Source organism: Octodon degus, unplaced genomic scaffold (genome assembly GCF_000260255.1).
Source record: "Octodon degus isolate 3935 unplaced genomic scaffold, OctDeg1.0 scaffold00153, whole genome shotgun sequence".
Lineage (NCBI taxonomy): Eukaryota > Metazoa > Chordata > Mammalia > Rodentia > Octodontidae > Octodon > Octodon degus.
In genome coordinates this window covers 2,200,323-2,213,203 of record NW_004524729.1, presented here as the reverse complement: position 1 = coordinate 2,213,203, position 12,881 = coordinate 2,200,323, and the positions used below count along the sequence as shown (strand labels likewise).

Here is a 12,881-nt window from a genome sequence, read left to right as displayed (position 1 = left end):
GCGGCGGCCTGAGCCCCGCCCCGAGGGGTGACGTCAGCACGCTCACCACGCCCCTCCGCCCTTCCCCGCCCCTGCAGGAGTCTCGGCGCAGGCGCAGTGGAGCGCACGGGGAGCGGAGCTACCCTCGCAGCTGGACTAGGCGCGGACTGTGGAAGTCTTCGCTTTCCCTAAGAAGAGCTAGTCGGCTCAGAAGTCACTTCCTCTTCCCAGGCTTTCCGAACCTCCTCCCCGCCCTGCCCGAACCGCAACTGTTAATTCCTCTCTCCTTAGCACCTTTATATAAGTTTGAATTTAAAGTTGGCTGTTTAACAGTTGGCGTGGCACACACTTGTAATACCAGCACTTGGGAGGCCGAGGCAGGAGGACCCCCCAAATTCAAGGTCAGCCTCAGCCTGAACTGCATATGAGACCCTGTATCAGCAAACAAACAACAACAACAACAAAACAAGAGGGCCAACACCCAACTGAAGCTCGAGGACCCTGCTGAGCCCTGCGGGCAGTCCTCACCACACCCCTCCAGAGGAGACACCGTCACTGTCACTGTCGTTCTAGCCTAACAGCTGGGGTGTGTGCGTGTGAACAAGTGTCGGCCTCAGAATTCTGAAGAGCAGAATTCGCTTCGCTTCTGTACCGACGGTGCCCTGTGGCCGCCAGGTGGCCGGGTGAGAAGCGCGTACATCTGAAGTGTGTGTGTGCACGCACGCATCACTACCAACCTCGGGCCCTGTTGCAGATGCCCCACACCCCATAGGCCCCCGGGCGCCTGCGGAGGTCCCAGCCCCTTGCCACTCCAGCGCTGGGCAGAGCCCCAGCAGGTGCGTCGGCTTTGCTGCCGATGTGGCCTGTCTGGTTGGTGTAGCTTTGATGGCGTGAGGGGTGGCGTCTGGCACCGGAAGAGGCCCTTGACCCTCACTGTACGCTCCGCCCGCCTTACCCAGACCCTCTTTGCTCCCGGCTCAGCTCTCTGCAGAGGTCCCCTCTCCTGTGCAAGTCTCGACCCTTTGTAGTGGTGGCATGGGGACAGGAGAGCCACTGAGCAAGTATGCGGAGCAGCCACTGTGAGGACATGGCCGCAAAACCAGGGCAGTCACGTTTGGGAGAAAAGAGAATAGCCCCAAGGTTCTAGGGCTGAAGAGGCAGCGTGAGGGCGTGGGCCACAGACTGGGGATGCGCGGCAGAGGGGCTAGTGTAGAATATGGCAGGCACTCGCGAGTTCCATGACTAAGATAAAAAATCAATTGAAAAAGCTGAGCAAGGGCCAGCCAGCCAGCTCAGGGATGAAAGCGCCAGCTGCGGCGATGCAGGGTTGATCGGGCCCGCCCGCGGGAGTGCTGAGCCGGGGATGGCTCCTGAGACGGCCTGGCGGCGCCTGTAAGCGCAAGCTGGGGAGGCGCAAAACAGGAGGAGCGCTCGGAGGCCGATCTGTGTCGCGAGGCCCGGAGGTCCCTGGACTGAAATACAGGAAAAAGAAAAAAAAGCATTAACTGTTCCTTTCGGTAGGCCGGCAGAAGCCAGCAGTGCAAGTGTCCAAGCTAGCCTATGTACATTCCAAGCTACATCTTTTTTCCTTTCTTGCTTTTGTCCTTTTCCTCATTCCGGCTTTATCTTCCCAGTGAACAGATCCTTTCCTTTTCACAGTATCTATTGTACCTTTCAGATTTTATTTACTCCTTCAGGTTCTTACACTAGTGAGACAATGCGATGTCTGCACATGCGCGTCTGATTCATTTCAGTGTGGTCTCTCTCCTTGATCCATTTACCTATAAAGGCCTTGAGTGGGGGCACCGGGGAGATGGCTCAGCAGAATAAGCGCGCAAGGGCCTGAGTTCAATCCCCGGTTCCGCCAAAAAAAAAAAAAAAAAAAAAGCCTTGAGTTTGTCTTTGTTTATATCTGAGTAATACTCACAAATTGATTTTTTTTAAAAAGATGTGGTTTATTTCAACATTATTATTCATGAGGAGATGCAAATCAGAGCTACACCGACAGGCCTCTACACACCACTAGGATAGACAAAATTCAAAAGACTGACCATACCCAGTGTTGGCGAGGATGTGGAGGCACTGGCTCTCACCCACCGGTGGTGGGAATGCAGGAGTCCAAACTACCAGAAAGGCTACAATAAAAACACAAAGTGCTGGGGAGGACTCAGAGAAATTAGATGGCTCAGTGTTCTGGCTAGCATTTCTTCACTGTAATAAATGCTGAGATAATCCACTTCTAAAGGAGTTCACTGTGGCCCAATGGTGGTGTTTTTGTTTTTTCGTTTTCCTCCTTTGTTATGCAGTTGGGACTGGACTGGAACTCACAGGCGCGCTGCCCGCCTCACCCTCCTGAGTGCCAGATGATGGTCCGGGGCCACTCCACTGCAGCTCCAGAATCTCGAGTATTCTGTTCTCATACACAGCTCACTCATGACCAAGGCTGGTTAGTGAAGAGGCCTGGTGGTGGCAGAGGTTTAGTAGGCCACCCTCAGTTCCCAGAAGATGGCAGCCCAAGGGCCATCTTGGAAAGGCTGACTTGGGGTCTTTGGGGTGGAGGCTCGAGGCCAAGGGACAGAGGAAATGCTTTCCTGTTCTGTGGATTTCAGGAGCAAGGGACGCCCTGTCCTAGTCAGCTGCTCTTGGTCAGCTCTGCCACCTGCAGTTCCTGCCTCGGTCCAGGTCCCCAGCTGCGGCCTCCCCCAGGGCCCCAAGCCTGGATGGATGAGTGGATTTCCGTGAGGCTGGATGAAGGTGGCAGGGTCAGAGGGCAGCAGGTGACTGAGCAGGACCCATTGGCCTGGGGAGGAAGCTGAACCAGGGAAGAGGAAGAGAGGAGCACTCCTGTAAGCCTAGCTCCCGAGAGGCTGAGGCAGGAGGATCGCCAGGGGTGTGAGGCCAGCCCAGGCTCCATAGTGAGTTCAAGGCCAGCCTGAACTTCACTGTGAGACCCTGTCTTAAGAAACAAAAACCAAAGTGAACAAACACCAAGCTGGGGGCCAAGCCATGGCACATGGGAGACAACCAGCTGCAAAACGAGGCTCTCACACTTGGCCAGTAGGAACCTGAACCTGGGGAGAGGCCGCTGTGGAAAACATTCTGGTGTTTCCTTTTTTTTTTTTTTTTTTTTTTTTTTTTTTTTTTTTTTTTTTTTATTTTTTTTTTTTTATTTTTTCTCAAAGTTTTATTGACAAAGAGATAGCAATGAGACAGTTTCAAATCAAATCGGAAAAACCTAAAGACCTTTTTTTTTTTTTTCTTTTCCAGAACCAGGGATCAAACTCAGGCCCTTGTGTTTGCCAGGCAAGCGCTTATTCCACTGAGCCATCTCCCCGGCCCTGTTTCCTTTTTTGAAAATGTATTTTTAGTACAGAATCTACAGGATCTCACTACACAGATTGGACTCCCTGTTTTCAGCCTTCCAAGCGCTGGGATTACAGGGGCACACTGCCATGCCCAGTCTCGTAGCCATCTCAGCATGCCCCGGGGGTGGCGTGCCGGGGACTGAACCCCAGTCGCTGAGACTGCCTCAGCAGGCACTTTAGTCCACTGAGCTATGTGGCTGGCCCTTGTTCTGGCACCTTCTTCTCAAGCACACACTCCCCCTGCAGCCCAGCCAGGTCGCTCTCGGGTCCTCCCCGGAGGAAAGGAAAGCTCCTGGTAGCTGGCTCGCGACCAGCCGTGAGCAGGACCGCGTGCCCTTCACCTTCCCTGGTGACACATCGAAGAGAAGGGACACGGCCCAGTCATAAAAGGCACACGCTGCATGCAGGTGGGACTGGGGTGGGTCTCAAGGACGTGACGCTGTGTGACATACTTCCATGTCTGACAACGTTTTAAAATGACACTTTTATAGGAATGAAGCTCAGACCGGTGATTTCCGGGCTCAGGGGCGTGGGAGTTGCGTGGGTTGCTGTAGAGGGGGCTTGGGGGACGGGCAGCTCTTTTGTTGCTGCGATGCGGTCTCACTGAGCAGCCCAGCTGGCCTCGGACTTAGAGCAGTCCTCCAGCCTAGGCCTCCCAAGTGCTGGGATTCCAGGTGCGCGCCGCCTCGCCCAGCGTGTTCTCCAAAATTCTCGATGTCCCCACCCAGCCTGCTCGCCTCTGTTGGGGACGGAGGCATCACCTTGCACGGGGGCCCTGGCCAGCTGTCCTCATCCTCCTCCCACGGCCGCACGTCATTCTTCAGCTTCCCATAGAGGGACCTCCCAGCTCCTGTCCCGGCCCTGGCTGTGCCTCCTGTGTGTCAGCCTATACAGCCTGGACTGCCAGAGCAGAGTCACCTGGTGGGCCCCACCCCTGCCTGCCCTTCCCACAGCTCTCGCCTTGGCCTTGAATGTGACAAGGTTCGGCTGGGTGTCCCTGTCACCAGTATGCCATCCCTCTGTGAAGCACTATGAATGCTCCTAGGGGCGGTCACTGCCAGACACGCCCAGCCCTGGCCAGTGCAGATGGGGGGCACAAGAAGAGTGGGCCCTTCACCTGGCCCCCAAGGCCCCAGGCCCTGCTGGGGACCGTCATGAGCCATGGCCAGGCAGCTAGGATGATGCAGGCACAGGGACAGTGGTTCCCTGAAGCTCCCAACCCACTGAGGGCAGGTTCCCTGCACTGTCCCCACTTTACAAATAGGGAATCAGCCAGACATGGTGGCGCACACCTGTCACCCCAGCACCCAGGAGGCTGAGGCAGGATAATTGCGGTGAGTACAATGTCTGCTTGGGCTACATGGTGAGCTCAAGGCCAGCCTACACTACACAGTGAGACCCTGTCTCAGAAAAGCAAAACAGAAATGCAAAGGCAGACAAGGAAACAGGCACTGGGAGGTATAGGTCCTCACGCAAGGCCTGGGTGGATGTGGACAGGTCAGACTTGTCCAGTCAGCCTCCAGTTTCCTCGGACCAGCAGCCCCTCTCAGTAGGGTCTTAGTGGGAACAAGAGGGGGGCAAACTCGGGGCGGAGGAGGGAGGTTCCTCTCCAGGGCCAAGTCCACCTGAGTCTGTGGGTAGAAAAGTTGTTGCCACAGGCCTAGGATGGGTTTGCCCACTACTGGCAAGGAATCCGCTTGCTTCAGCTGATGCGTTGAGCTCGCAGCTGCTCTAGGGGTTGAATCAACCTAATGGTGAGATAGAGCCTTGCTGAGGCACTAAGTTACCCCGACTGCGCTGGAACTTGTGATCCTCCTGCCTCAGCCTCCTGAGACTGCTGGGATTACAGGCAGGCACCGCTGCACAGGGCACGCCTTCCAGGTAGGATGTCCTGAGCAGGTTGCTGCCTAGAGACGGGATGGGATAGGCACTTGCCTGGGCCTGGCGGGGCTGAGGCAGGGGGCCAGCTGCTTAGTAGCCCCTGAGTGCCTGCTGGGGGCTATGGGTGTCTCGGAACAGGAGATTGTGTGTGTAAAAAAGCTTGGGGCTGGGGGTGGGGCACTTGCTGAGGATGTGTGCGGCCCTGAGTTGGCCGCTGCAAGATCAGCAGCCATTTCTCCGGGGCCTGGGGGCTGCGGGTCTGGGGTAAGGGTGCCGAGGGGGGTGAGAAAACCTCTGGTGGTCGTGGGCCGGGCCAGTGTGGGAGCTTGGCCTCTTTCTAAGGGAACAACCTGTCCCACGACTCCACCCTGGTGCCCCGTGATGCCACCTATGGTTAAGGCTCCAACACCTGATCTTGGGGTGCTGCAGGGCTTCGGTGTATACAGCACCCCGGGAGGAAGGCTCCGGGTGCTCTAGCCCATTTTACAGATAAAGAGATTGAGGCTTAGAGGCTGGGGGTCAAGTAACCTCCACATTCTTTCTTGTTTGTCTTGGTTTTGATTTTTGAGACAAGGACTTGCTACCCAGCAGAGGCTGGCCTCAAACTCCTGGTGGGCCTCAGCCCCAGCCCCAGCGCTGCCATCTTGCCTGGGAGTCTCACTTAAGTCACTAAATTGCCTGGGCTAGGTTTCAACTTGTGATCCTCCTGCCTCAGCCTCCTGAGTGCTAGGGTTACGGCCTGCGCCATCAAGCCTGGCCCTATCCGTTTCATGGTGGTTGTTTGCCCAGCAAGGACGCAGGTGAAGCCCTCAGGAGGACTCGACGCTCCATTTATTCCATACACACTTTCTGGACCGCACATCTCAGGGACGCACTAAGTTTCCCCACGCGGGACCAGCCCACCCTGTTTCCGCCCCAGTCCTCGGCCTGGCCTCGGGGAGGAGACCGTGATCTCGAGGCCGCTCAGTCCTGCAGCTTGCTGGGGAACACTTCTGCCCTGTCCAGCGGCGGCCTGAGGTTCACGGACGCGTAGGCTGGCTCTGAGGCCCCCAGGGACTTGGGGACCGCTTCCTGTGTGATCTGCGAGTCGTGCGTGGTCTCCCCATCAAAGCCGCCCATGTCCCTGGTGGAGGGGATGGCAGAGCCACGATCAGGGGGGCAGAGCGGGCCCGCGGCCCTCACACTCGGCCACTCTGTGGCCTCAAACCTTTGGTCCCCTCCCAATCTTTCTGAAGCACTCACCTTATGCCCAGTGCCCGGAATAAGGAAAGTGGCACCCTCTGGAAACTATGTGAACCCCCGTTTGGGGTCTCACTGTGGGCCAGACAACGAGAGGCCACTGTCCCCATGACCCCAAGCACCAGAAGTCTAAGGAGCGGAATCTGGCAGAAGTTCCAGGGGTGACCGAGTCAGATGGGCTCAGGGGTTTTAGTAACTCAGCAACAGCGCGGGGACGCCCTCTGCCGGTGGTGTGCGCGCATTGCACCCAGGCTGCTCTAGGACACCCCCACCCCTGCTGTCCAGGGCCACCTCTACTACTGGCCCGCACGGACCACATCAGGGGTGTCCCCCGCACTCACAGGAAGCTGAGAGCAATGGCGCCGGCGAAGCCCACAAGCAAGAAGAAGGGCAGAGAGCCCAGGATGGAGGTGATGACGATCATACCTCCACTGCGCCTGCCGGGCCACGTGTCGATGGCCGCATAGGGGGTGGCTGCGGAGGGGGCTCGGTTACCATCTAGACCATCGCAGGGGTCCTGCTGCCTGGGTGCCCGCCAGGTCAGCGACCATCTCCTCCCATGTCCGTCCTGACTTCCTGGCCTCTTCTTCGTTTGAACTTTTGATTATAAATTGATTCAAATCTTCTGATGGGCAGATGGAGTCAAAAGTGTAAATAAAACGGAGCAAGGGTGGGTTCTCTTTGGGGACCACATATGGAGTGATGGAGCCCGCAGTGACCACCAAGGCTCCATGTGTGGTCTCAGATGCACGCTGCCCCTGTAGCCTGGCTTCTGTCGGTGTCCCCAGGTGAACCCCGGGACTCCTCCCACATCTGGAGGAGACCTACATCCGGCAGAGCAGTGTGAGGGCTGCCCAGGACCTAGCAGGATCCCCCCTGGGGATGACCCACGGGCACAAGGAGTGTGACCTTGCAAAAAGACCCTGACCTTGACCCAGGCTCCCCTGAGGGCTGTCCTAGACCCAGTGAGCATACCAGGCCTCAGAGGCAGAGGCAGGGAGGAGACACTGTAGGTTAAATTTTTTGTTTTATTTTTGAGACAGGCTGACTATGAAGCTCAGGCTGGCCTTGGATTTCTGGCCATTCTCCTGCCTCAGCCTCCTGAGTGCTGGGATTATAGGTATGCGCCACCATGCCTGGTTTCAGGTTAAACTGTTTTAAAGGCCAGCTAGTATTCCAGGGAGCCAGTCCAAGCCTAGGCCAGCTTCCAGGCCCTGGGGTGCCACCCCTGCCCACCCCTACTCACGCTGCTTGGTGCGGATGGGGTCCGACCACAGGCTCTCGTCCTGCGCCAGGCCTGTGGACATGTTGACCAGGACATACTTGAACCTGGAAGGAGACAGAGCCACGGTGCTTTCCAGCATCCTGTGTGTCCCAGCCTGGGAGGCCGGAAGGAGCAACATAGCCACAGAGGGGACTCCCAGGCAACAGGAAGGGACGTGACTTGGCCATCTGTCACCCTCACACCCGCCTGTCATGAGCTGTACCTAGATATCCCTCAAAGCCTCATTTGCTCACGGGTGGGGCGTGCAAAGCTGGCTGGATCTAGCTGTGCGATCCTGGGGTTAAGGTGCGAGGCACTACATTAGCCCACTGACTAGAATTAGCAGAGTTCTGGAGGCCAACAGTGGAAGCCCCAGCCTGCGTGTGGGCGGCACCATTCTGCAGGCTTTTATTCTGGATGGGACCTAAAAGGACAGGAGGAAGATGGGCTGCTGCTTCCTGCCTGCACTGCCAAGGGCCGTTTGTGCTCTACCAGGAGTCTACCAAGGACTGTGGACAGAAACCTCTGGAGAGTGAGTGCAAATGAGCCTTTGCTCCTCTGGCTTGTGAGTATTTTGCCTTAGCAAGGAGAAGGGTATTAAGACACCTCCCAACCTCCTCCAGGGAGCCTTTGGGGACTCTCTGCAGGCCATGTGTTCCCATCCTGTTGCTCATTCACAGCGTATACTGGAGGGACAGGTCCCACACATCTGCTGGCAACCCTGCCCTCTGCGAGGGCCTGCTCCTTGGGATCTCAAAGGGAACTGAAAGACAACCTGGAGTGGTACCACCTGCTGCCCCCACCGCCCTTGGGTCGGGGGACGTTTCCAGCACAAGGAGACCCAGCAAGTGTGTCGAGAGCTTCAGGGCTCACACACAGGGGGTCAAAAGCTACGGATGGTATGTGGACTGTGGTGTCTACCGCCCGCGGTTTTTAACACTTAAGAAGCGTTCTGGGAGGGTGAGGCAGGAGGATTGCAAATTCTAGCCCAACCTGGCAGTTTAGTGATTTAGTAAGACTTTTTTTTTTTTGGCGGAACCGGGGATTGAACTCAGATCCTTGTGTTTGCCAGTCAAGCACTTATCCTACTGAGCTATCTCCCCAGCCCCGTAGTAAGACTTTTTCAAAAAGGTTTAAGAAGCCTGGCTGCAATCCCATTACTCAAGAGGCTGAGGCAGAAGGATCACTGGGACTTTGAGACCAGCGGGAGCTACACAGTGAGATACTCTTTCAAAAACCAAAGAAACACTGCTTACCCCAGTTTTGATGACCCCCTACTCTGCTTCAAGGTGTGCCTTCCTGAGGGTGGGGCTGTGTGCCCGCCCTTTGCCCTCGAGGCGGGGCGGCTTGCTCAGGAAGCCGGATGGGGCATGAGGAGGGGCAGGGATTCCCTTAGGACATTCATTTCAGAGGCACTGGCCAGGAGGACAGCAGGACCCTTCCCCAGGGCCTGAGGCAGCGGCAGCAGGCAGGCGGATGGCAGGTGGGCAATGCTCTGGGTCCCAAACCGGCCCAGAAGCTCTAGAGAGCCCAAGCTCAGTGTTTCCATGGCAGCCAGAGCGGGCATAACCTGAGGTCTGACCAAAAGCCAGGACCCCACCTCTGGGGCAGAGACAGTGCGAGACCCTGGAGGAAGGTGCGGCAGGGAGGGTGGGCCATGGGGCTCGGGGCTGTAGCGAGTGCCTGAACATCACCTCACTGCCCTCTGCCTCAGCCACAGCAGGCGCATGGCTGGTGGGCCCCACACCCAGTGCAAACACAGCCCCTGTTCCAGTTAAGAATTTTAGGGCAGAGATGACAGGGCACTAAGCCAGGTTGGGCCCTCTGAACCTGGGCTCTCTGCACCTAGTGAGGCCAAGAACCAGGCCTGCCTGAGCCCCAGCCGTGCCAGCACCCAAACTCCGGAGAAATGTGGCTTCTCCCACTCCGTGCTCTCCCCGCTGACTCTGCCTCCTGCGGCTCCTCATGCCCACCTGTAGGCTGTAGCTGCTAACAGCGGGGCGTTGCACAGGCCCTGGAAGTTGGGGTCCCACAGGCAGCTCCTGTTGTCCCCCACCCGGACTAGGTAGGCGTCCAGGATCCCCAAGGCCTGGTTCACATCCCTGACGGCATCCAGGTTGGGCAGATCACTGCAGGCTGTCAGGTCAAAGGCAGCGGCTTTGTAGGGACCCGTCCTTCCGCCCATGGTTTCCTGGAACGTGGCTCTCAGGGGGGTCTTGTCCCTGTCCAGTACAGAGGTGTTCCTGAAGCCAGCTGCAAAGGCAGAGCCCGGAGTGAGGATCCTGGCCACGCTGGCTCAGCGCACAACTCAGCCATTCATCAGATGCTCTCAGGCTCTGACCTGCTGTAGCCATGCGCTGCCCCCCCCCCCGCATTGAAATTGGGGGGACAGACAAGCAGCACCTCCCAGCTTTGGGTGCTGAGTCCAGCTCTCCCACCTTATCCAATTTTAAAATTCGTTTTGTTTTATCGGCTAAGATCTCACTATGTAAATCAGGCTGGCCTTGAATTTGCAGTGATCCTCCTGCCTCAGCCTCCTGAGTAATGGGATCACAGGTGTGCTCCACCATGCCTGGCTTCCACATCTCAACTTGTAACACTCCTGCCTCCCCACCTGAAGACCCAAACTCCTGTCAAGACAGCCTGGGATTCTCTTTTCCAAGAACCAGGAAGAGGATCCTCGTGGGTCAGGGTGACATTGGACAACTTGTTCTACCTCTCTGGATCCCATTCACCGTCTTCAGTGAAATGGCCCAACATATGCACACAGTGCCCGCAGACCGGGCCCAGGTCTGTGGTCAGCAAATGTTCACTAAGAATAAACTGACTGCCCCAAAAAGCTGATGTAAATGGTTGGTTTCTCCCAACGAGAGCGGCTGACCCTGGGCCCCTTCCCTGGAAAGGCTGGGCTCCTACCCATGAAGGGCCGAGGGTCAGGCAGGTCCCACAGGTCCCAACACTTGGCTTTGCCTCCCAACCCTGGCCCTTGTGGAATGGAAGGAAGGACCTGGGCTGGGCAGGTGCTCAGCGGCTGGTGCTGGGTGCTGGGTGCTGGATGCTGGGTGCTGGGGGCAGGTCTGTGCCTGCAGCCACCTGTGGACAAGCTCTTGGGCCAGTTGAATGACAGCAACTGTGGGGACTCTACCTGCCTGCTTCCTCTTGTGGGGAGAGGTTGGACCCCTTCTGGAGTAGTAGGAGAAAAGCAGGACGCTTACCCAAGTCTGCCATGACGTAGAGGTAGATTCCATAGGTACCCTCAAGTGGCTCTGTGCTGTCAAACATGCAGAGGGGCTTTTCCAAGGCCACAGTGGTGAGCGTGGGGTTGTTGGTGGCGAAGGTTATGCTGGCCAGCTGGGGCTGGAGGTCAACGGCTGGAGGAGGAATGTAGATGGGTACTGACCCCGCAGACTGCCTGCACCTGGCACTCCCCACCGCGACCTGCTGAGTGCCAGGCACTGGGTGTCACCTGCCAAGGACCACCTCCTGAAGTCTCAGATGCCCTGGCCACCCTCTGCTGGTCATCCTGTCAGAAACCCTCTTCCCCTGCAAACTTTTCTTTTTTTTCCTTCTTTTTTGGTACTACATATAGATTTTAAGATGATACATACATTGCCCAGGCTGGTGTTGAACTTGCAGTCTGCCTGCCTCAGCCTCCTACTGTGGGTGCTAGGATTCCAGGCATTACCACTGCTTGGCTTCCCCCTGCAGGTAACCCTTCACTGAAAGGCCCACTAGCGCCCCTCAGGCTGTCTCTGCCCCATGGCCCATATCCCCCACTCCTCGCTCTTCACCTGGAGCCAAGGAGCAGGGCCCTTTTACTCTGCACCACGCCACCGGATCCTACCTGTGCCCCACCAGCCCCTTGCAGGTCCCGCCCTGCCCTCCCGCTCAGCCCCCCCATGCCAGGCTACCCTAAGCTCTGGCCGCGGGGTGCACAGTCTCCCTCCTCCAGACTCCTCATGCCGCCCTTGGGCAGAACTGTCCTGCTGCCCGTCTGCCTCCCCTTGTGTCTTGGTCTCTCCCCACGACCCTCGCAGGCAGAAGCCCCCGTGAGCCCTTGGATTGGTGCACTGGAAGCTCACGTTGGCTGCTACTACGACCTGGGGGTCCAGCACCGGGAATCTGTGCCCATTCCTGGAATGAGTAACTGACGCCCTAGGGTCGCTTCTCATTCAGGCTCCCCTCGAGCTTCCCGGGAGGGCCCCTCGCGCCAGGCCGGGGCCGCGCCTCCTCCCAGCCCGCGGCCCCTGCTTACTCCAGCCAATCCGCAGGCAGCTGAGCGCCAGCATCGCCCAGAGCGGAGGCATCACCGGAGGCAGCAGCGGCCTGGCGTGGTCCGGCTGTGCGCTCACCTACCCTCTGCTGCAGTCACCCGCCGGGCTGGGCCTCCGCAGCCCCGCCCCCGCCGCGCGCCCGCCAATCCTCGGCCTCGCCTGAGGTCTATTTGCATAAACCCCGCCCTACAACTTGGTCCTCTGGTTCTTCGCCAAGGAGAAGCGCCCAATGCGAGCTGGGAAGAGGTAGTGCAGACACCTGGGAGAGTTGTCCCACTTGACGGGGCCTTGGGAGCGACGCGTCCCCTTTGGGAGCCTCAGTTCCTGTACTCTAAGATAGGGACGCTAATTCCTACCCCTGTGGAGCCCTTGCTATGCACAAGGCCTTGATAAAACTGCCAGCATGAAAAATTAAAGTGCTGAGTCGGAATTATCCGGCGCTGCTAGTGTGCCATTTAGTTCCCAAACACAAGGCCAAGGTCGCCAGAAAGGACAGGGCCTCACCAGGCTTTTGTGGCTTCCTTGGCAACACCGAGGCTGCTGGAACCAGAGATCTTGATGAGCAATCCAAGGCTGCTTCCAAAAAGATGGAAGGGCTGGTGAGATGGCTCAGTGGTCTAAAGCACCCACTTAGAACAAGCTAAGCTTAAGCAAAACACAGGGACCGCGGTTCGATCCCCCAGCACCACATGCCAGCCAGCCCCGCCCCCTGGTGGGCTGAGCTGGCCACACACACACACACACACACACAATAAATAAATAAATTAATTAAAAAAAAAAAAAAGATGGAAGAGGAGCCAGGAGCGGCAACACACACACACACACACACACACACACACACACACACACACCGTGTAATCCCAGCACTCTGGGAGGCTG

At 57.5% G+C, this 12,881-nt stretch overlaps 1 protein-coding gene across 1 annotated transcript; it reads right to left on the bottom strand.

Moving 5' to 3' along the window:
* Positions 1 to 5,935: 5,935 nt before the first annotated feature.
* Upk3a (uroplakin 3A) lies at positions 5,936 to 12,069 on the bottom strand. Its single transcript, XM_004642398.2, has 6 exons — positions 11,984 to 12,069; positions 10,944 to 11,099; positions 9,702 to 9,981; positions 7,711 to 7,793; positions 6,806 to 6,938; positions 5,936 to 6,348 (listed from the first exon to the last, which is right to left on the bottom strand). Exons 1-6 carry the CDS (start codon positions 12,033 to 12,035, stop codon positions 6,189 to 6,191), a joined length of 864 nt encoding a protein of 287 aa, XP_004642455.1. The 5' UTR covers positions 12,036 to 12,069; the 3' UTR covers positions 5,936 to 6,188.
* Between the last annotated feature and the right edge of the window lie 812 nt (positions 12,070 to 12,881).

Bases quoted from the DNA above. Each gene is read 5' to 3' on its own strand.
- Upk3a (XM_004642398.2), bottom strand. From the start codon at position 12,035: ATGCCTCCGCTCTGGGCGATGCTGGCGCTCAGCTGCCTGCGGATTGGC. The intron at 6,939-7,710 runs GTGAGTAGGGGT...CCCCCTCCGCAG, and splicing joins CCCCATCCGCACCAAGCAGC to CCACCCCCTATGCGGCCATC. The intron at 6,349-6,805 runs GTGAGTGCGGGG...CCCCTCCACCAG, and splicing joins GCCATTGCTCTCAGCTTCCT to GGACATGGGCGGCTTTGATG.